A 20,878-nucleotide genomic window follows, 5' to 3' on the forward strand; every position below is an offset into this window, starting at 1 on the left:
CTCATTCCTCTCGGCCTGGCCAAGTTTCGGCGAGTAACAACAATTGTTAGACAGTCGGTCCAGGGCTACAATCTCGAATGCTCCATCTATTCGTGAATTCCACCAAGGGTATTGGTCACTAGTCGCGGTTCGATCTTTTTTCAAGTGGACCGACGCGGGAAATGGATTCCGATTCGGCTTCAGGCGCATGAGTATTTCAACGACCTCTGCCGACAACATGTTGATGCGCGTCCCAACTTGGCTGACCAATGTTGTCCATATCGATCCACTTCATGCGATCAAATCAACCATGAATGCGTGCTGATCCTGATTAGGCTTTCGTACCCTCTCACGTCGAGTTGAGTGCGAAAGTTGTATGTTGAATGGCTTCAAAAGATTTGGAATTTTCCGAGTCGGCAACCTTCGATTGTTGTTCTTTCACAATATTACGATCAATCGACCTCGACCTTTTGACAAACAAATCTGATCTTTCTTCCCAACTAGCTCAAGTAAGCTTTGCAAAATGGCAAAACATCTCGTTTCGATTAAGCCCAGTCCACCTGAGACCCCTTATACTCGATTTCGGCAGTACATGTAGGGCTGGAGGTTATGTCAGCTCACACGTTGCTAAGCAGTGGAAAAAGTTTCATTTCTACTATCAATGTTAAACGAACTTGAGTTGCTTGTTTGCGAAAGCATACCACCCGTCTTACTTAGCGGCCCCTCCGAGATTTCCTCTTACCACATGCAACAACATGTAGGTGCAGACCTTAATGTCGATATAGTCGCCTTTATATGGTAGGACGCGTCATCAAAGGCTGAATAGGAGTCGTTGTAACTGGAGCGCCTCATACTCACGACCAGTGACTACTCAGTAAGCTTCTTGAGACAGATAGTGCAAGTTTCAGAGCTCAGCCCTGACGCAGGGCTCTGGTTATCGCCATGGCAGAAACAGCCACTTCAAGCCAAGACGGCACGGGAAACAAGGAGAATTATGTATATGGCCTCGACTTCTTGAGACTGAGGTGGTATACTTAGGCATTTACGGAAGAAAATATGACCCCAAGGGTCAAAGAATGCCTACAGACAGGAGACTTCTCGGAATGGCGAGATATTTGACCGTAAGTGCTCAAGCAGTCCATCGAAAGGAGCTTTGAGGCCTTTCATGCAGGATACAGTTCGAACAGAATATGGCTGTTGCAAAATTCATGCACAGAGGCACTAAGAGTACCACTCATTGGTCTTGACACCCTTGAAGCCGGAGACACAAGCCGTGGCGCCGGTATGGCCAGCATCACCGCACTGAGCCCAGGCGCCAACATTTGCCCCAGAGCTAGCATTTTGAGTCGGGGCGGCGGCAGTAGTGGGAGCAGCGGCGGCAGCAGCAGCAGAGATGGGGGCCTTGGCAGTGGGCTTTGCGGAAGCGGTGATCAGGGCGGCAGAGCCAGCCAGCATAATGAAGCTAGTAACACCTGTGGAATTCCAGTCTAGAACAGAGTCAGTATAGAACCCCGGATACTACGCGTGGTTCATGTTGCTAGATTAAGAATCGCTCATCGTCACATGCCGTGAACTAAGGTATGAAGAGAGGGCTGTCGGCATTTCGCTTTTGAGGTAGGTCGTGAGTGAAAGCCACTTACAGTCATAAGGTAAGTATTAGGTGCCTGACAAGGGTGCCCTCTAGTGGGCCCCTATGAGTTATTGGTGTGGCCAATCTCTTGATGAAGAATATGGGCACTGGTAGAATCAAGAGCGCCGTATTCGTGGCCACTACGTTGACCCCAGCCCCAACCAGCAACGTTGACCCTGATGCCGGTGTAAGGGAAATTTCCACAGCCGTAGAGCTACCTCTACCAGCCTGGTGGGCAGTGTTAAGGGCCTTGACGACTTGATCCCCCCGCGAGTATCCATCATCCGTTCACTTGACAGTCCAAGTACAAATCCTACAGCGTAAAGAGGGGCGCGATGGAAGTCCTTCCTCTCTCGAATGATCGGGCCAGGGATAAATTGCGCCAAGCCTTGGTGAGCAATTCTGGAGCGACATCCGGGCACTGATGGAGAGCACACATGGCTTGAAGATCCGTCCATATGCGGCTTCAAGGGAAACATTGGGTAGGAGGCTAAGGTATCTGCCGCTAAGTACCGTTGACACCGGTATCATGATAGGACGAAGATTAGCTCGTGGAGACTCTGTGTTACATTAACCCATGCATATGTATCGAAGTCATCCCAACTATCACTAAGGTCCGATATTTAAGAAAGGAGGGATTTATTCTGTCAATTGTTTTGGGGTTGATCATCCGACTAAGATGACGAATAATTAAGCTAGAGAGAGAAAGAGATGGGCAAAACAGCAGGCAAGAGATGAGCTGTTTCAAACTCGCCAAAAGCGAGCAAGTTTGAAACAGGCGATTAGAATTTGCGGAACAGGCACCCACGAACCCGGTAATCCCCTGGTCGTTGTAACAACGCCAGAACAACTTTATTACGTTACTTCGCCATTATTAAAAGCTTCTGTCTTTTATGTACCTAACGGTGCAGGTTCGACGCGGTGAAGTGAAAGGGCTTAGGTCCATGGCTTCCAGCATATTGAAGCATCAGGTGCGCCTTTGCAGTTGAGGGCTGAGTCGTCGGACAAATCTAGAACTTCGCAATCGCTCGACTTGTCATGAACCGGTCATTATAAACTGCCCGCCCACAAACCTAGATGGAAAAGCGGCCGATTTGGATCAAAGGGAAGAGGTTAACAGTTCTTCTTGTACCATGTCCATATGGTCGCTGTCAATCAGCCTCATGAAGTCTGTTTCCTCCGGTACTCAGTAAGCATGACGCTCGAAATTTTCCATCTATCAAATGGTCCGGCTCCCTTATACGCTACATGCAAGCTTCTCCGTGGAATACGGAATCCGAGAGTGAGGCGCCACTACTGGTGGAATCTCTTATTGAGGTAGCCACTTCCGTCTACATAGTATGAGCTACCTTGTTGCAGCAAGTCCACTTTCATGATGATAGAATTTGATAACAGCCGTCTGGCAAATCCCCAAAGATGATGAGCTTTGCAAAAGATGAATCTTTGAAATGTACACCAAGGGCCGACGAGAAAGGAGAAACTGTGCGCCGAGGCGTTGGACAGATCAAAAGAACGATGATATCCTTTGATTTGCTATGGCCAATGAGGATCGCTCACTCTGAGCCGCGAAGAAGCCCCAAACTTGGTTGGTTTTGGGGTCGATGGGAGCATCTCCGATCCGACCGCAGTTCCGACATTCGGCACCAGAGGATTCAAGTAGAGTTGCGGACACGACGAACTCGTGCTGTGAGATCATTTTACAGCTTACTTAATCGATACATGCTTTGAGAAAACCACGTTTCATGGCACTTGATCGGCTCTATTTTTTCGGCTCAGACAAGATTTGGTAACAGGTGGAAAGCTGGCACTTGATCGCCGTGTGAGGAAAAGGTTGCTGCTTCCTCGCGATCTCGGCAATCTCTGAATGAGGCTCGCGATTCACTATGAGGAGTGGGAGACTGAATATAGTTTCTGCGGGTTGCGACGTCGCTGGCGGACTTGCGGTTTCGTCATTGCTGTCATCCTATGCCTTAGCATGCTCCTTTGCATCATCTCATGTCATGCCGTCCGATTTATTCAAGGGAACCCCAATATCTCTCAAAAGATGTCGATCTTACTGTCCAATCATATCATTAGATTCCTGCTCGATAAGTCATGTGCCCGAACTTCAAGTTCCAGCCTCAAACACGCTCGTCTGAACTTGAATCAGCCAAAGAGCCGGGGGCACTACGCTGAGTGCCATCTGCCTTAGGGCAATCTAGGCTTTCATCGTCCTATAGACCTCCGCGTTACAAAAGGGTCCGATTCTTCAACTGCTTGGACAGTAGTTCAGCTCGAATCACCCTAAATTTATACTACCTTGCATTCCATCGTTGAGTTGAACTCAATTCGCTCTCAAAGGTTCTGTGAACCACGTTTCCACCGCATTCGTACCTCGTTTCAAACCTATCAGGCTTTCTGTTGTCTCTCACATCTCCGCTATTTCTACTATTAGTCCAATACTGTTGTTCGTCTAAATCTTTATAATACTTTCCGCACGGTGCTCACTTCAAAATGCAACCCACCGTTGCACTTTTCATTTTCTTCAGCGCCATGAGCGCCTCAGCTGCCACACTCAGGCGGCAGGCCAACGACGCCGACTTTGGCAAATGTACCCCGACAATGGACTTTCAACTGGGCCGCGCTGGACGCAAGGCGGACCAAGGCACGTTTTTGCCCACTGACCCTCTCGTTGCCAAGGGACAACAGGATGCGCTGAACCCGAATATTATCACGAACCGAATATGCGATCAGCTCACTAACGTATGCGAGGCGAACCAAGCCGCAAAGGACAAATGTAAGCAGGCAAAGGCCCAGCTCTCAACAGCAGGCATCAAAGATGCTTCGGCTGCAACAACGTTCAACAGTGCTTTGGGATTCTGAGCGACAACAGCCGATTCCCCCCTGCTTATTGATTAGCAGGGGTTGGCAAATGGGGAAACCTTTCGCTCTGGACGTCACCTCCTGCCGCAAAAACGACTCCGTTAATTGCGGGCAGCAATCAACGCCATATATACTACGGCACCTTTATATTGTGGGCACGAGTTGGTTCGAATGACTTTGCGCAGCCCAGCGGCGTATCAGATTCTGCGGAAGTCTGCCTACTTAGAACCTAGAAGAAATCAAACATAATTACAAGTACCAATAAGAATATGACGTAACAAGTTGAATACATCTTTGATGTCGTGAATGTGATCAATCGTCAATAATACGAGAAGATTATCAACACCTCCCGAACCCTAAAGCGCGAATCACGCCACAACTCAAACTGGAATTCCTCAAGACGTTACCCGCGACTGGAGAGAAAACAGTAGGTTGACGTGTTTGAACTAGATCAAGCTTGTATATCACGAAGCGAGGAATCGAGTGAGAGGCATCTACAGTAGTAAGTGGCTTGGACCAGATAAAAAAGCTCCCACAAGGCATAATCAATAGAAACACCGTATAGAACGAGAGCGAGGCCACAGAACGAGTCGTTCTGGCAGTATGCTGGGCAGCGCCACATGTAGCGCTGCGACAGCTTGTTTTTGGCACTACGTAGACAGGTCTATGAGTCTTTCGTACTTGTAAAACTATCTGGCTATTTGGTCTCGTCATTTGCGTCGTTTGCATAATGAAGCCTGGATATGTCCCTCATGACCTGCGAATTTAGAAATATCCTAGAATATCCGTGAAAACGTCATGAGTAATTTGAGAAACTGAAGAAGCCTGGCCGGGAGGGTGAGCAATTCTATGTCGGTGAAGCCCCTCTCCTGAAGTTGCAGAATTCAGATTCCTCCGCCTCTACCAAGAGCAAATGCCGACTAAGGTGGTGAATGACCGGTGCGGCGAGGTAGACTTGATCCATCTATCCAGACTGGAGCTATTTCAGGCCGACCAGAAGTCTTGATGTGATATCCGTGTAATCTCGAATATTTTCAAGGAGATAGTGTGTAAAGCTGCTTCCTCACGCGAAGACTGAACGGCGTTTACTCATTTTGTTTTGCTCAAACCACAGTCAATCAATGTTCAACATCTAGAAAGTGACGAAAATGCATTGTAAATCTGAGCCGAGGCTAAATGAAACAAGAGTCTGATTTTCTAGCTGCTAAAAAGCGCTCAAACGTTTTGAGCGAGGTGACTATGGGTTTTGTAAGGCTTACGGCCATGCACAATGTATCTGCGACTATCGTTAACTTGGGTTCATGGATACCTCCTCGTTGTGCCATGATCAAGTACTTACATTGGCCAATAGGCATGCACTGTAGGATCTTTCAGGACCTTCCTTGCCTTGCTGACCAGTACGATGACTTCTTCGTAGCTCCAGCCGAGTGCTCTTGTCAGAGGCGCCATGGTGGCAGGCTCAAGAGCTTGATCCATGTTTTCCAAACTCCACATTCCAATATCTTTATAGTGTTGATCGCGCGGCCAACGATTTGTTGGCCACTTGTAGACTGTCTCAACAACGTCTTCGAAACCGACAGCCTCCATGAGCTGTTTCCATTGCTGCGCTGCGCTAACAGGTCGACCAAACTTCGTCATGCCTTCCATAACGAGAAGAACCCATTTCCACAGATCAGAATCAACTGTCAAAGTGCCATCGTCACAACCCAAAGGGAGTGCCATGTCTTGGGCTTCGAAGTAGCCACCAGGTTCCAGTTGGCTAGTAAACGGTTTCAGTCACTCGAGCCAAGACGTACATATCCACGATCGAACTCACTTGAAGACCTTCTCAACGATGCTCATATTATCCGCAAAGCTGCCAGTCATCATGCGGCAAAATATGAAGTCAAAAGGCTTGGACCATGTCCAATCTTTCTCGAGATCATCGAGCTTTTCGATAATATTAGCTTGATGTTAACTCTACAAACTCAGACCAAACGGCCTTAGCATACCTCGAAAGAGCAGTTTGGAGGGACGCTTGAATTTTGAAATCAGTCAGACACCGCCCAAAGATACATGGACAAGAAATCCTTTGGTAAGAAAGCTTACAGTTCTGGCTGAACGGGGCTAAGATCAACGCCTATGACCTACGTAGACGTCAGCTCATCAATTACCTGCCGAAGATTGGGTCAACATACCTCTGCTTCTGGATGCGCATCCGCTGCGGAAAATCGAATTTATTTCAGATCTCAGTCACTCTGACAGGAAAAGCAGACTGCAAAGCCGACTTACCATACTCCAGGGACCAGATGCCAGTGCCGGTGCCGAGGTCCAAGACCCTTTTTGCACCCATGTTCTTTGGACAAAGACAATGGTTTCCATTTAATGTAAGGGTCATGACGTAATGCTGTAAGTCTGGTGGTCCAGGTGAGAAGGATGCTGGTTTTCGCAGACAGAGGTGTCTCACCTAATCTATCGACCTCTGACTACAGCGAGATAAAAACTTGTTAGCAATATTGACGTAGAGGACGGTTGCATTCAAACGCTGCCCTACCTCATCGTTGGGAAGAAAGTATTCTATCAAGGCAGTTAGTTCACACAAGAGGCAGCTCATATTGGTGTGAGTAGTTCACTTACTCCCTGCACTCATAGCATGATAGGTGCGGCCATTCTCGTGCTGGTAATGGCGCATACTAGACCGCAACGATGTGAGTGAATCTCGGAAAGGCTGAGGGGCGGGAGGTCAGCACGGAAATAGTGAGCCAGGTGACGAAGAAGGTCTACAATCAGTGCAGGGTGGAAGGAAAAATACGAATGATTCCTTTGGATTCGCTGGTCGCGTTTCTGCCGTCTTCCCATGTCGTCGTAGATCGTCTCTCATTTGGCGGATGAATCATTTTGATAAGGCAAGGGGTTCACGTGATGGGAATAGTGTTTTGATGACGTTCAAGGAAACGGATATACTAACAACGTCCAAAGCAGAATCAGCGTCGGAGGAGTCGGCCGAGTCAGCTTCCTATGTGCAGCTCAAGTTAAATCGCTGTTCATGAGGCACGCGAGAGAACTGGCGCGAATTAGAGGATGGATGGACTGACGATCTGCGATTCCGGCTCCCGGTCAGATGCAAGTGCATGCACAGTTTCCGGTGGCGGCGAGACGGCGTCTGTCCCTGGTGGTGAGGCCGGTGCTTCCTTGGGCGACCCTGAACACTGGGCAGTAGCTGGAGAGTGTGGCGGAGATAACGCCATAGCAGGTTACTTGCAGTCGAGTAATTGTTATCAACGGAATGTTCAATGTCAATGGAATCGAATTCATAAACCCTCCTCCGATCGACGGATTGGGGAGTGTTGAGAGCAGAGTTGACGGTAGGCGATCGGAAGGAAATACGACAAACGAATGGACGAAAAAGAGCAAAGTAAAGCAGGCAGAATGATTTGGTAACGCTCAGCAATAGGGTAAATGTCATATGTCTTATACAACCATACAAGCCTGAGGCAACCCATCATGTGTATATTGATTTGTGACACGTTAATTCTGGAGCGTTGAATGTCTTTGCCAGCCCAAGGTGCGTGCGGATACACGCTACTGCGCAATATGTGCCTCATGTATGCGGTGTGGTGTCATACGAGGGATGTGGCCAGACCGAGGGCTGCAGCGAGATGACATATGTGGAGGCCACAGACTCCAGGTTGCATCGCGTCTCCAGTGTTGAGCTCGCCGGTGGTTGGCCGGCCTAAGGCGAATCCAGACAAATCATCGGTCAATTAGCTGCATAATGGCGACAGAAAGACCGGGCAGGAGAATGCTGAAGCGAGAGGAGGGAATCCGGGGGGGAAGGTGCAAGACTAAGGCCCCAAAGGTCTAGATGCCAGATGTGAGAGCGAATGCAGTAGTTTTCGCATCGTTTTCATCCATCTCTACTATTGCCCGTGTGTGTCCATCAAGGAAAGATACCTACTTATTTTCAAGACACACCGTTCGTTCCTTTTCCGACCATGTGGACAGAGTGACCTACCAGCCAAGCGCAAGTGATCCATAGTTGCTCGGCCGAACCCGTCTGAATCTCTCATGGGACATCGGATAGATACTGTTGCTGGTTGGGCGATCAAAAGCGGGATCAAGGCTACGCGGATGAGACGTGCCCATAACCCCTCCCCCCCACTGAACCCCGCTGTTTGGGCACCGTGTGGAAGGAAATAAAGAGAGCAGTCAGAGCTGAACAGGTCGTACATTCTGTGAGTAGCAGACTAAGATTATCCTGGTGTGCCTCGCAGAACTTGGAAGCAAGCATTGAAATACCCCGTCCTCTCATAGCTAGCTAGGCAACTGGACAAGCTAGGATCTTTGACCGAGCATACTGCGAGCCATCAATGGTACCTGGTCTTTGGCCGCTCCTATAGCCCCTGGCCGTTGGGTTGCATTCCCGGGGCCACGGGACCGGGGTGTACGGGTACTGAGAGATACATTGTACTTCACAGAGCGAAAGAGATGATGGACGCACAGAACATCAAACCATCTCCAATTTCGTCTTGGTCAGCGCGGTCGGATGAAGAGAGAATCGGTGTACTGGCCATATCCTGATATTCACCCGAATGACTGCAGAACACACCGTGGTTGACTCCTTGCCGTGAGACAACATGAGGTATCCTGGATTTTCTGCTCCTAGGCACCGCCCGATTTTAGTTTGGGTCCCGGTGACATGGTGTCAAGTTATTTACTGCCCAGTGCCTACACACCAAAACATGTGGGTGCTGCCCGCCCCGTGATGGCTGAACGCGCCAGCTTGCATTGGGAAAGGTATCTCTTTTCATCTGCCTTAGATCGAACACCTCCAGCTAACTCAATTCTGGGGGTCGGCGACCGATGACTATTAGCTTTGGAATAATCAACTTAAGCCGGCTGGAGGCCGCCCTTTCTTTTCTCTTATAGCCCACCTCTGTTTTCTTGTCCTCTCTTCTGTCTTGAGCTGATCAAGTCCGAATCGCCAATTCACTCGACAACGACGAGCCTGCCTTCGGATAGGTAGGTTTTGTTTCTTTTTCTGGAGTGTGCATGTTGCTGTCTACGGTCCGGCCTACTGCGGAGAAGCTCAAGTCACGGACGCGCGCACAGAGTCTGTGCCTACCCGATCCGAAGAGCCAATTGACCCAGTTCCTGTTTCGCTAGGTTGTCACAGAAGAGAAGCAGCCTCATTATTTGCGCACGCTGAATCTTCTCGGTGTTCCGTCATCAACGATTCGCCGCGACTTGTTATCGGCCAACCCTTTAGCCATCTCCCTCATCAGCTGGTGCCCGTTGCCCGGATTTCGTCTTAAGTCCTCATCTCTAACCTTGTTCATATTCCTTCAAGGACCTTGTGCTTTCCTTTCTGTTTGCTCTGGCCTACTCGGACTTAATCTGTTCCGATATCTCGCTCTTTCGCTTGCTGGGTCTTGACTCAGTAATTATGGTGTGCTTCTCAACCACAGTAGCATTCACTGGCGCTCTGATTCTGACCGTCTATCTTCTCATCTGCCGAGTTCGCGACTATGCACGTCTGAGACACATCCCTGGGCCTTGTTGGGCTGCTTGGACCGATCTTTGGTTGATTCGAAATCAACTGGGGGGCAGACTCAATTTCAGACTGCAAGACGTCAATAAGCAACATGGTGGGTTTTTCTACCTATGCGCTCAACCCCACATCCTGCCTCATCTGGGCCCGTCAAATTTCTCTTTCATCGGCTATTTGCCTCGAAAGCCATCTGCAGGCTGCGCTGCTAATTTTTCTTCTGCTCCCCAGGCTCTGTTGTTCGCATCGCCCCCAACTGGGTCGTCTGCGGCGATGGTACTGAGCTGCGCCGCATCTGGGCGGTTCGCTCGCCATGGAAACGGGGCCGTTGGTATCGGGGCCTACGTATAGACCCCTACAGGGACAGCACCATCTCTACCCTAGACGACAAAATTCACGAGGCCTTGAGGTCGAAGCTTGCGATCGGCTATTCAGGGAAGGATGTTAATGGTGTACATGAGCTTATCAACGAACAAGTTGCCGCCCTTGTTAACTTACTCGAAACTCGTTATCTCTCCACCGATACCACATTCAAGACTGTGGATCTGGCACGCAAGGTCCAGTTCTTCACTCTCGACGTCATATCATCATTGGCATTCGGGGGCAAGTTTGGGTACATCGAGGCCGACGATGACAAGTTCCGCTACATCGAGACAACGGAGAAAACGGTTCCCATTCTCCTGGCTACGGCGCTGATGCCTTCACTTCTCGAATTCGTGCAGTCTCCGCGGCTCAAGTGGCTCATGCCGGACGCCAGGAACATGATTGGTATTGGGACCGTTATGAAGATGGCCCACGAAGCCGTGCAGGAACGCTATGGCGAGGAACCCGTTGTGAAGCGTGATATGTTGGGCTCATTTGTTGCTCACGGCCTTAAACAGGAAGACGCAGAGGGAGAAGCACTAGTTCAAATCATCGCAGGATCTGACACGTCAGCGACCGCCATTCGCTCTACGATGTTGTTCCTGATCACGAATCCTCACGTCTACGCCCGCTTGCAGGCCGAAATCGACACAAGCATCAGAGAAGGCCGGATCTCATCGCCTATCACAAATGAGGAAGCAAAGAAGTTTAACTATCTTCAAGCGGTCATCAGGGAGGGCTTGCGCTTATGGCCACCTGCGACTGGTTTGTTGCCCAAGGTCTCGGACCAGGATGAGGTGGTATGCGGAGTTCACATCCCCGCCGGAACGAATGTTGCATGGGCACCTTGGACCGTTATGAGGAGTAAAGAAGTCTTTGGGCAGGATGCTGATCTGTTCCGCCCGGAAAGATGGCTTAATATTTCAGCAGAGAGATGGCGAGCGATGGACCAGCAAGTCATGATGGACTTTGCTGCTGGGAGTCGATGGGAGTGTTTGGGCAAGAACATTGCCATGATCGAGTTGAACAAGGTCTACGTCGAGGTGAGTTTTGATAGCGTGGCTTTGAGTCTTCCCAGTCCACTCAAGACAGGAAACTTTACTGACGATCCTCATTCCGATCAATCAAAGTTACTGAGAAGATTTGATTTCACATTGCTGGATCCTACAAGGCCTTGGAAGTCCTTCAACGCAGCTTTCTTCATACAGAGCGACTTGCATGTGAAGGTGACAAGACGAGTTTAGGTAGACCACGTTTGTGTTGAGGAGCGGTGTATTGAACTTTGAAGAAGCGGGGCCTTTTGTTTAACTGATTCAAGACGTCTAGCTCTGGAGACCACAGTAGTCTGATGCACAGAGTGATTGGACACCATTGACGCAAGATGATGTCCATGTGAGGAGAAATGTCCAACAATTGACCATGACATGGAGCTCATTCAACATCTGCACGGTACGCATAAGGTCAGCATCATGCCTCGATTTAAGCTTTGGAAGGTCTCGCCCACATTGCTAATCAGTTTCGTCAAGGTGCAACGATGGAACACTGGAAGGGAGAACATGGCTCCAGTCCTATTATAGCACAGGAGGTCGTGCATGTTTGGTCTCCGTACTGGCTAGGCTCAGAATCAGTGCGCAACGTCCGGTCTTCAGTGAAAGATCAAAGTACCAGAAAACATTTTCCCAACTACATTTCCCCAAATATCCTCTCGAGCACTTGGAGAATCACAACAGACAAAGACGATGAAAGACACTGGGGAAATGATGCGGCGCCTCCAACCAGGATCGATTCTCAGCTCTAGAGCAGCAACATCAAATGCTTTCACACAGAATCTGGAGTAGGATATGAAGTACTTTGCTAGGGAGCATCTCGCTCGAGGAGTAGACACCATAGACGAAATACTTCGACAAGAGTCCAGAGATGCCATTGATGACTGCAATGTCGAATGGAACCAGACTGTTGCAGATAACCCGGAATGGTTGGCAAACTTTCGGCAGCTTCTTGAAGTTGGTTGTCAAGCTTCTGCCGTGGAACCAGTTGAATCGCCGCAAAGTCTGCAGTAAGTAATTCGATTTTCCATGTTTGTAAGTAACTAGGTAGTATAAGAACTTTGCATTGTCATCGCCTATTCTTGTCATGCTCGGATGTCTCTGTCAATGATTCGCATCGCTTCCAGACATTCTTCATCGTGGAAGCGAGGGGCAATGACTTGAATTGAACATGGGGCGCCGTCGCTTTCTTCCGGGTCATCTGTGACCAATTCCTTGTCAGTCTTGAAAACAAAAGTTTGGGTTTTTTCATGCAGCACTTACAATCTGCATCAAAGTCTGAGATTGCCTTTTGGTAGTGAGGGTCTTTCTCTTTTGATGATACGCCAAATGGTATGATTCCGGCAGGATACTTCCCAGAGTTAGTTGGACGATTGACTACCAGGAGGTGACGGTCTTGGCTTACATCGAGTACGTTCCACATCAAAGTATAAACGGGGGTACCGTAAGTATCATGGGGAACCGCGGTGCTGATAGCTCCAGGACCAATAACAACATCCAGTCGATGCTCTATCCAGACATCCTTCCAGCTGTTGGCGTAGGAGGCCTGCAGGCCAAGGAACTCGTCGAGTTGGTGTACTGTGTCCAACTCTCTAGGAATGAGAGGCTTTGAACTCGTGAAAGGATGAACGCCCCGACTAACAGAATGCACAAGAGGCTCACCAATCTCACTCGCTAGGGCATCCAAACCGGAAGATCCGAGCCCAAAGTAGTGGAAACCGATTTTTCCGCCGAGACTAGCACTGCAGGCCGGAGTTGCTGGCAATCGGATAACTTTGTGCCCTGCGGAAGTCAGGTTTGCGACTGCATCTTCAAGAGCTCGTCGAACTGGAGGATGCAACGGGTAGTCTGGGTCTTCGGGAAGAACGCCAATGGTCAAGGTCTTGTTGGACCTCTCAGAGTTTCTCCAAGGTCCGCTGACTACAGATGCGTCGTAACACCAAGGGCGGCGTGCAAGCACTGTTTCCATGAACAAAGTGAGATCGTCAACTGAGTTTGCCATCGGCCCGGCAACAGGCGTGACTCCGGGGAGACGGAGCTTTCGGAAAGGATAGTAGGCTTGCCCTCCAAATGGCGTTCGATCGGCAGTAGGCTTGAAGCCATAGATGCCGCAGCAAAGAGAGGGAATCCGGATGGACCCTGCAATATCGGTGCCAACGCCCAATACCGAGCCCCTGAATGCCACGAGAGCTCCTTCACCGCCGGTCGAGCCTCCGGCGGTCAGATTTGTCTTGTGGGGATTCAGAGTTCTTCCGAAAATGTTATTCTCTGAGTCGGCGGTCTGATTTATTTCTCGTCAACATTTGGACAACGCAACAGAAGCGGTTGTAGAAGAAGCAAGGGGTCACGAACCATCATTGTTTGAGGCACGTTTGTTTTACAAAACAAGACGGCTCCTGCGTCCAGAAGAAGATTGACCATTGCCGAATTGGAAGTGGGCAACGGCCTTTTGAGAAACTCGACATAGCCGACTGTAGCATAATGGCCTTTGACGATGTAGGAATCCTGCATCAATCAGTCCTGCAAGCTACAGGTATACAGACGAAAATCTCTCTAGAAACAATACCTTAAGACTGATTGGTAGGCCATGCAATGGGCCGATAAGCTCCCCAGTCCGCTTCAGATGCTTGTCCAGCTCCCGGGCCCTTGCTATTCCTTCATCGAAGAAGATTTCAGTCAAGCAGGAGGTCTAGGAGACGTGAATACATGTAATCAAGCCAAAGGAAGCCGAGCGTCGGAATTGGATTTGTTCTTACAAGCTGTTGGGCGAGAGCAGCACGCTTGCAAAATGCCACGGTGACTTCCTCAGATGTGAGATCCCCTTGATGAATCTTGTGCAGTAACTGTCTTGCGTTGTATCTTCCTGTAATGTCAAGTTCCCTGTCGTTCAATAATGTCGATTTTTGAGCAACATCTCGGGCTATCAGTCGACCCTCTTGGGTTGTTTCCTTGCCTCGAAGCTTGTTTAATTCATCATCAGAAATTTTCCACTCTTGTGGAATGTTATGCTGTTGCTTGGATCGGTGACGAGAGGCAATCGCCTCCCATTCCATGGCCGCAGGCATCGGTGCTGCCTTTTGCGGGTTCAATGCCGGAATTCGAGACGCAGATTTTGAAGACCTCGTGTGCTCGTGTTGATTGAGTTAGAAAATGGTTGCAAGAAAAGAGAGAAGGGCGGATTGAGTTGTCTTCTTTTCAACCCCAACGCATTTTGACCCTGAAGACGTCGCCGGATGTTGGCGCTCACTCAGTTCACCGGGCGGAATTGTGGCGGCGCGTCCAATGACCCAATGTGGAAGGAGATGCCGCCAGATATACGTTGGCCCCAGAGGCGGGTGCCGAGGTGGGTGTGGTGCGTGTAATCTTTTGGTCTTGGAGGAGTCCAGTCGGCACATGTGCTCGGGAGATGGATGAGTGGTTGGTTGCTCTATGAGTCTGTAACAACCAAGGTGCGCAACAACCCCTCTCTTATCAGCCTTCTAGTACGGATATCACGGTTGCAAAACAACTATTTAAAACTCCACCTCAAGCAGTTGGCACATGTTCCAGTACATCGTGCCAATCTACAAAGGCTCTTCCGAGTCGACACGTCCTCTCCGTACTTTGAACCAGTATACTTTTGGCAGGTCGACCCGCGCTCGCCAAACATCCCAGTCATGGCGCCCGCGACAAGCTCCGATCACGTCCCCTCCCCCGGAAACGCTTTCTCGCCGAGTGGAGTCGCTGTGCCACCCATGCGCATGCCGCATCTAGATTTCATTTATCGTATCGTCTGCGACATGGATCCAAACGTGTCCGAGATTGCAAATATCGATAACACCGGCGTCACCCGTCTTGTTCTGCCTATCTTGAGCGGGTCAGTCAAAGGCCCCAGGGTTGCGGGCAAGATTGTGGAGAGAAGCGGCGCAGACTGGGCAGAGCGTATCAGCCCTGACAAGGTTGGTGCAGCTCTTGCAATCAAGTGATTTTCAATATCTAGGCTAACCGCGTGCGCTATCTAGTTATTCACAAGGTTGCACGCTAGGTACACACTTCAGACTGATGATAATGTCTTTATTCTCGTCAACGCCCAGGGTGTCTTCCGCACTGGCCCTGGCCAACCGGAAAAGCTGCCACGATCTGTATCGCAGGATGATGTTGAGTATTTTACGCACATCAGGTTTGAAGCACCAGGGGGGAGCCCGTACGACTGGATGAATGCTGTGGTAGCGATCGGGGTAATGACTATGTTTGAAGGACGCCCTATTATTGACTGCTATCGACTCACAAACTTCCCTGGTATAGCGGCAGAGAAGCTATGAGTACGACTGAGGAAATGTACACATCAATATACATCATCAACTGCATCTACCTATAAAACCTCCAAGGCTTACTGGTGAGATTCGGAAGCGATTCGAAATACTAGCTCCGTCACAAGGAACTTAGATGAGCAATTCTAGAACCACCCTGATGTCCCGAGATTGGAAGGAAAAGAATGTTTTGGCTCTAGCGATGACAATGATACCACACATAACACAGGATAATCAAGTCCAACCGAGGTCGATACTCCGTAAACGTGAAAAAGAAAACTAGGACACTAAATCCGCATGCGTCCCTCTACAAGTCGCCAATACCGAGGGGCCAGAGCTGTTCGAATGCGCTTGCCCCAGATGATCATTGGAACATACAAGAGTCCGATGACAAGAGAAATAACTCCACTGAGAATGTACATATTGGTAAGACCCATGTTTGACATCCAGGGCACAAGCGCCGAAGGGACGCCGACGCTGACAGCATTGCGAACAAACGCAACACCCACGAAAGCCTCGGCAGTCAGCTATAAAATGACACGTTAGTAACAATTCTTTGGTATGGAGCAGATTTGTTTACCTCTCGATAAGTATCGATAACAAATGTGAAGGTAATATCCCCGTTTGCACCAAGGCCAAACGCAAACAGTGCGCCGCCAATGCTGGGAAAGATCCAGTGCATTCCCTGAGGCTGTTAGTCCTGGTAGCTAAAGAATTCTTCATTGGAAGAGTATCAGGCAATGTGACTTACTCGATCCGCGGTGACTCCGAACATAACAAGACCGCCAGCCATCGTAATAACAGGTAGAAACAGGGGGTACAGCCGCATTTCCGGTTCGAAAACTCCCCCATTCCTCTTAGCCAAGCGTAAGACAGTCCAGTCAGCCAAAGGCCCACCATAGATGCTGCCGAAAATATTGCCAACGAAAGGTCCGAGAGTCATGTACCCAATCGCCGCAGTGTTAAAATTGTAGGGGGGCGCAGAGAAAACGACGGATACGACCGACATAAATAAGACGAGCCAGCAAACGCCTGAAGCAAACTGAAGAGCAGTGAACATTACGTGTGGAAGAGTAATGACATGAAGCGGTAAGATGAAAATACGCATCAATGATTCTGAAGTTGGCGTCAACAATCGCATGCGTTCGCGGTAAGAGTTCATTCGGACAACTGTGGCGGGGTTGGACTGCATGTAGTTCAACTCCAGACCACCCTTATCAAGACTTTTGACTTTTGCCATGTTGTTCTCATCTTTTGGTGAATCATTAGCTGCGAGCTCGGCTTCGCCGAAACTCACGGGAACATATTTCGTTTCTTCGTACAAGAAAACGAAAATGAGGAAGAGGATAGTCAAAGCGATAGAGAGGGCGTAGTAAGACCAGCGCCAGCCCTGAGTAACAGCTTGGGAGCCGGCAGCCAAAGGGGTCAAAAAGCTGCCTGTCATCACAGCGGTAAAGTAAAGGCCATTGGCAGAGCCTCGCTGGTGAACGAAGAATAGGTCGGCAATCTGCAGCAGGAGAAATTGATTAGTATTAATGCGACATCGTATTGGATTGCGAGGGTAGAAATTACGGTCATTTGCACCGCAGTTTCGTTTATCGCGCCGGCTAATCCTGTGATTACAGCCGTGACGATGAGCTCTGCGTAAGAGTGCATAGATGATGTCCACCACGCTGCTGCTGCGAGAATCGCCGTGGAAACCAAGTAAGTTAGGCGGCGACCATACTTGATCGTGACTGGGATGAAGAAGATGCAGCCTGTGGCAAGACCCGCAAGCTGAGCAGACTGTGCGTGGCTGAGTTGATTGATGGACACATCGAGATCAACGGTCATTTGCTGCCAGAAGACGGTTTGGATTGAAAGGCTATGCGCAAGCAATCAAAGAGTAAGCCGAGGTTTTGATCCGTAAGAGGTAAAGAACAGATTTGATGATTAGTATTGTTTCAACCTACTTGGTGAAAGCAGCCACAGTGACACCCATGGTAAGACTGTAGTTGAGGTATTTCCTCCATTTATTCCAATTCTAGTTTGAAAAACGGGTTAGGACGATATCATCGACAAAGCGGAAACATGCAGCTATACCAACGGGTCGTTTGGATCTGACGATGGAGTGGGCGAAAGGACGAACGTGTCGGAGTCTGTAGCTTCCCCGTCTAATATTTCAAAGACCGCGTCAGCAGAGGATCAAGTTGACTTCGGGCAATCGTACGATTTATCAAGTGAACCGTCCCTGGGGAAAGAGGAGCACTTTGAGTGACCATCGTCGCTGGGCTATCCATCATGGAATCTTTGCGGCGGCGTTGAAATGCTGCGAGATACTACTCAGTCTAGGGACCAACCGAGGATGTTGTTGCTATATTGCTGCTAAGGTGTTGGATGTGAATCTTTCGGTATGTATCCATGTAATTGAGCCGAGCAGGCGATCAGTGTCTTATATGAAATGTGAATGTAACCCTGCCAAGTGGCCATTCAAAAGGCCTCTGTGCTAACCCTACCACTCAATGGAAGGTCTTGTGCCAGCTGGGCATTCTGGTGTGTGCTGTGCGATAAGCCATGCGCCAGATTAACCCTGTTCAGCCATGCAAGACTGAGACACCGGCACATTCACCTAGATCAAGATAATAATTAATCATTGGAAGCCCTGGTCACCGTGGAAGGCGATAAAGAACATGACGATGATCACCCCTCTGCCATTAAGATCATCAGACTAGGGACTTGATTGCAGTTCATGTGGGTATAAACAGGTAGTCTGACGGGGCAGAATGATAATCATGGCAAGCAATACCTACCCTTGCTGGAACCTTATCCCTTTCTTTCCGAGGGCATTCCGCACGGATAACAAAGAACTCTATTCGTCGTAGCGGCTTCGCCCCCGCATTTTGTCAGCCTCCAACGATTGCTTGGGCCCCGACGTCGAGCGTCTGAGCCATGCCCTATTTGGCATATATTTGCGCTCGCGGCCCCGTCTGCCTGTCTCGGAAAGCAGAAATCTCATTTCTTCATTCATCGTCGGCAACGTCGGCCATTTCGAGAGCTCCGCTGGAACAGATAACGACCACATCAACATCGTCCGCAGGCCGTCAATAGGTCACCAATGGGTCGCTCTAGGGGAGGATGCTCCAACTGCAAGCGGCGGAAACGGAAATGCGACGAGACGCGTCCAGATTGCCGAGCCTGTCAAAGGCGTGGCATTCAGTGCGAGGGCTATAGCACCACACTCAAGTGGACCAACGGAATAGCCTCGCGGGGTCGGTTTGCTGGGGCCGCAATCCCTGACCTTGCTGCTAACAAAGCGAGCGCCAACTCAGCCACTTCCGACAGCTATCTACCGAAGGCTGAGGATGCATCACAGCGCACTGGGTCTCTCTCAGCATCTCCCGGAGCCGATTTGCTGACGCAGCCCGGGGTCGCTCAAAGTTCACACACTCCCGGGTCGCAATCTGGTATCTCATCCCTGGCACAATCACCGGGCGGCATCAATGACCCGAAACAGCTGCTCTTCCAAAAGTGTAAGTTGGATATTTGCTGCCTAGCTCCACCACACGCACTCGAGTACTGACCACGCTACAAGTCCTCAACGCGGGGATGCATCGACTCTACACCACCAAGAGTTCTGATTGGATGAAGTCTCATTTCACCTCCATGGCAGAGAAAAGCCAAGCATTCACCATCGTCTGCGGAGCCATACAAGCATACCTAGACGACGGGTTCTCAGTATCATCCATGGAATACGTCGATCTTGCGCTCCAAACTTTCCGATCGGAATTAGAGAGCCGACATAACTCCTTTGATGGATCCACCGTCTCTGCAGGCCTGCTTCTATGCAGTTTATGTGTAAGTCTCGAATAGGCACAAGCCGATGCGCTTCATTCCAGCTTGCCAGTTGGGTCTCCAGATTGCGCCTAGTAGGGTTCCTGAAATGTGTTACTGACTCACCCACTCTACCTAGTTGCTCCAAGCTCGTCCCTGGACAATGTATCTCCAACTCATGGCCGACCTGTACCATTTAGAGACTAATCTGAGTCATCTGATACCTTCGGCTGATCACGACTTCACCACCCGCCACTGTATCGAAGTTTTGTCTATCATGGACATGGATGTCATGGTGATTGGGCGAATAACACCGAGCATGAGTGTTTGGCGTAAACTACGAAAAGTCCAAGACACTTGGGAAGGCGGTAGGCTCGGTGGCGTCGAGACCGTGTCAGGGCTGCCAAGATCCCTCTTAGACATACTCGCCGATATGAGAGAAAGCAGCGCGAAAGATATCGAAGCCCGGCTCTGGGCTTGGCCGGGAGAAATCGGCGAACATGCACAATGCATCCTTTGGGACTGCTGGCGGTATACGGCTGTTCTGGATGCAAGGCAATCAGACCGATTCAAAAGACAGAAGGCCCCAGCAAATGAAGACGATGGGCCGGGACTTGATAAAGGAGATCCTTCGCCATTTCCGTCAAGAGAAGTCGTCATGTGTCGTTTGGCGGCATCAGTTTATGCGCTCTATAGGGCAGTTGAAATGCCCGCAAACCACCATCTCTTAGTTCACAACGGGCTTATGTATCCTTTGGTGATAGGCAGTCTGGAAGTCCCTATTCTGAAAGCTCACCCAGAGTGGAAGCAGGTTTTTGACGATGTGCGGTCGTCGTTCCTTAGGAAGGACTCATTTCGTCTTATGAATATGGTTAACGAGGTCCTCAATGAGGCATGGAGGGAGGGGACGGATACATTCGATATAGTGGAAGCCGCCAGGGTTCGTGGTATTGAGATCCCAGTGTTTTAACGTGTCTATGACAATTGTATAGAAATCAAAAGGAAAATGGCTTATGCACTTGAAGATGGGCCTCAATGCTACGCTCCATGTCCTTGTGGGGATGCGCCACAAGCGAGTCTTGACTTTCAAAGTTCTGCCTAATACCGCCATACCGCTTACCAAGTGGATGGGATTTAGATAAGTTGCTACTGAGAAGCTCGAGATGACTACGACTTGAATGCGGATTCGACACGGGCCCTCAATCGCAGCAGATACTGACCCGGATTTCATATCCGGGCCAAGACTCTTGACCGAACTTAGTCCCCAAAGAATGCGCAGGAGTCCTTTGAACTATTTCCTTTGAGTTTACAGTACTGTAAGACATGAATCATTGTCTGTAGTCATCGCACTGGAACGTTCCAGTAATATGCG

At 49.6% G+C, this 20,878-nt stretch overlaps 8 protein-coding genes across 8 annotated transcripts; 4 read left to right on the forward strand and 4 right to left on the reverse strand.

Annotated features, from left to right (window-relative positions):
* Nucleotides 1-1,200: 1,200 nt before the first annotated feature.
* CORC01_04586 (cellulose-binding family II protein) lies at nucleotides 1,201-1,434 on the reverse strand (the record flags this gene model as incomplete). The annotated part of the gene is made up of 1 exon (XM_022616233.1): nucleotides 1,201-1,434. One exon carries the CDS (start codon nucleotides 1,432-1,434, stop codon nucleotides 1,201-1,203), a length of 234 nt encoding a protein of 77 aa, XP_022477322.1.
* A 2,668-nt stretch (nucleotides 1,435-4,102) lies between these two features.
* CORC01_04587 (uncharacterized protein) lies at nucleotides 4,103-4,471 on the forward strand (the record flags this gene model as incomplete). The annotated part of the gene is made up of 1 exon (XM_022616234.1): nucleotides 4,103-4,471. One exon carries the CDS (start codon nucleotides 4,103-4,105, stop codon nucleotides 4,469-4,471), a length of 369 nt encoding a protein of 122 aa, XP_022477323.1.
* A 1,215-nt stretch (nucleotides 4,472-5,686) lies between these two features.
* Nucleotides 5,687-6,803, reverse strand: CORC01_04588 (TAM domain methyltransferase; the record flags this gene model as incomplete). The annotated part of the gene is made up of 7 exons (XM_022616235.1): nucleotides 5,687-5,747; nucleotides 5,811-6,230; nucleotides 6,288-6,400; nucleotides 6,463-6,487; nucleotides 6,560-6,597; nucleotides 6,649-6,671; nucleotides 6,743-6,803. The coding sequence occupies 7 exons, from the start codon at nucleotides 6,801-6,803 to the stop codon at nucleotides 5,687-5,689; spliced, it is 741 nt and encodes a 246-aa protein (XP_022477324.1).
* A 3,292-nt stretch (nucleotides 6,804-10,095) lies between these two features.
* CORC01_04589 (cytochrome P450 86A1) lies at nucleotides 10,096-11,508 on the forward strand (the record flags this gene model as incomplete). The annotated part of the gene is made up of 3 exons (XM_022616236.1): nucleotides 10,096-10,102; nucleotides 10,230-11,404; nucleotides 11,500-11,508. 3 exons carry the CDS (start codon nucleotides 10,096-10,098, stop codon nucleotides 11,506-11,508), a joined length of 1,191 nt encoding a protein of 396 aa, XP_022477325.1.
* A 984-nt stretch (nucleotides 11,509-12,492) lies between these two features.
* Nucleotides 12,493-14,472, reverse strand: CORC01_04590 (amidase; the record flags this gene model as incomplete). Its single annotated transcript, XM_022616237.1, has 5 exons — nucleotides 12,493-12,608; nucleotides 12,671-12,758; nucleotides 12,813-13,688; nucleotides 13,760-13,912; nucleotides 14,164-14,472. The coding sequence occupies 5 exons, from the start codon at nucleotides 14,470-14,472 to the stop codon at nucleotides 12,493-12,495; spliced, it is 1,542 nt and encodes a 513-aa protein (XP_022477326.1).
* A 591-nt stretch (nucleotides 14,473-15,063) lies between these two features.
* CORC01_04591 (uncharacterized protein) lies at nucleotides 15,064-15,708 on the forward strand (the record flags this gene model as incomplete). Its single annotated transcript, XM_022616238.1, has 2 exons — nucleotides 15,064-15,345; nucleotides 15,409-15,708. 2 exons carry the CDS (start codon nucleotides 15,064-15,066, stop codon nucleotides 15,706-15,708), a joined length of 582 nt encoding a protein of 193 aa, XP_022477327.1.
* Nucleotides 15,709-15,983: 275 nt separating this feature from the next.
* CORC01_04592 (major facilitator superfamily transporter) lies at nucleotides 15,984-17,978 on the reverse strand (the record flags this gene model as incomplete). Its single annotated transcript, XM_022616239.1, has 6 exons — nucleotides 15,984-16,223; nucleotides 16,277-16,381; nucleotides 16,448-17,203; nucleotides 17,269-17,560; nucleotides 17,783-17,849; nucleotides 17,906-17,978. 6 exons carry the CDS (start codon nucleotides 17,976-17,978, stop codon nucleotides 15,984-15,986), a joined length of 1,533 nt encoding a protein of 510 aa, XP_022477328.1.
* Nucleotides 17,979-18,790: 812 nt separating this feature from the next.
* On the forward strand, nucleotides 18,791-20,476 carry CORC01_04593 (uncharacterized protein; the record flags this gene model as incomplete). Its single annotated transcript, XM_022616240.1, has 3 exons — nucleotides 18,791-19,205; nucleotides 19,268-19,530; nucleotides 19,646-20,476. The coding sequence occupies 3 exons, from the start codon at nucleotides 18,791-18,793 to the stop codon at nucleotides 20,474-20,476; spliced, it is 1,509 nt and encodes a 502-aa protein (XP_022477329.1).
* Nucleotides 20,477-20,878: the final 402 nt, after the last annotated feature.

Source organism: Colletotrichum orchidophilum (genome assembly GCF_001831195.1).
Source record: "Colletotrichum orchidophilum strain IMI 309357 chromosome Unknown Scaffold_30.1, whole genome shotgun sequence".
Classification (NCBI taxonomy): domain Eukaryota; kingdom Fungi; phylum Ascomycota; class Sordariomycetes; order Glomerellales; family Glomerellaceae; genus Colletotrichum; species Colletotrichum orchidophilum.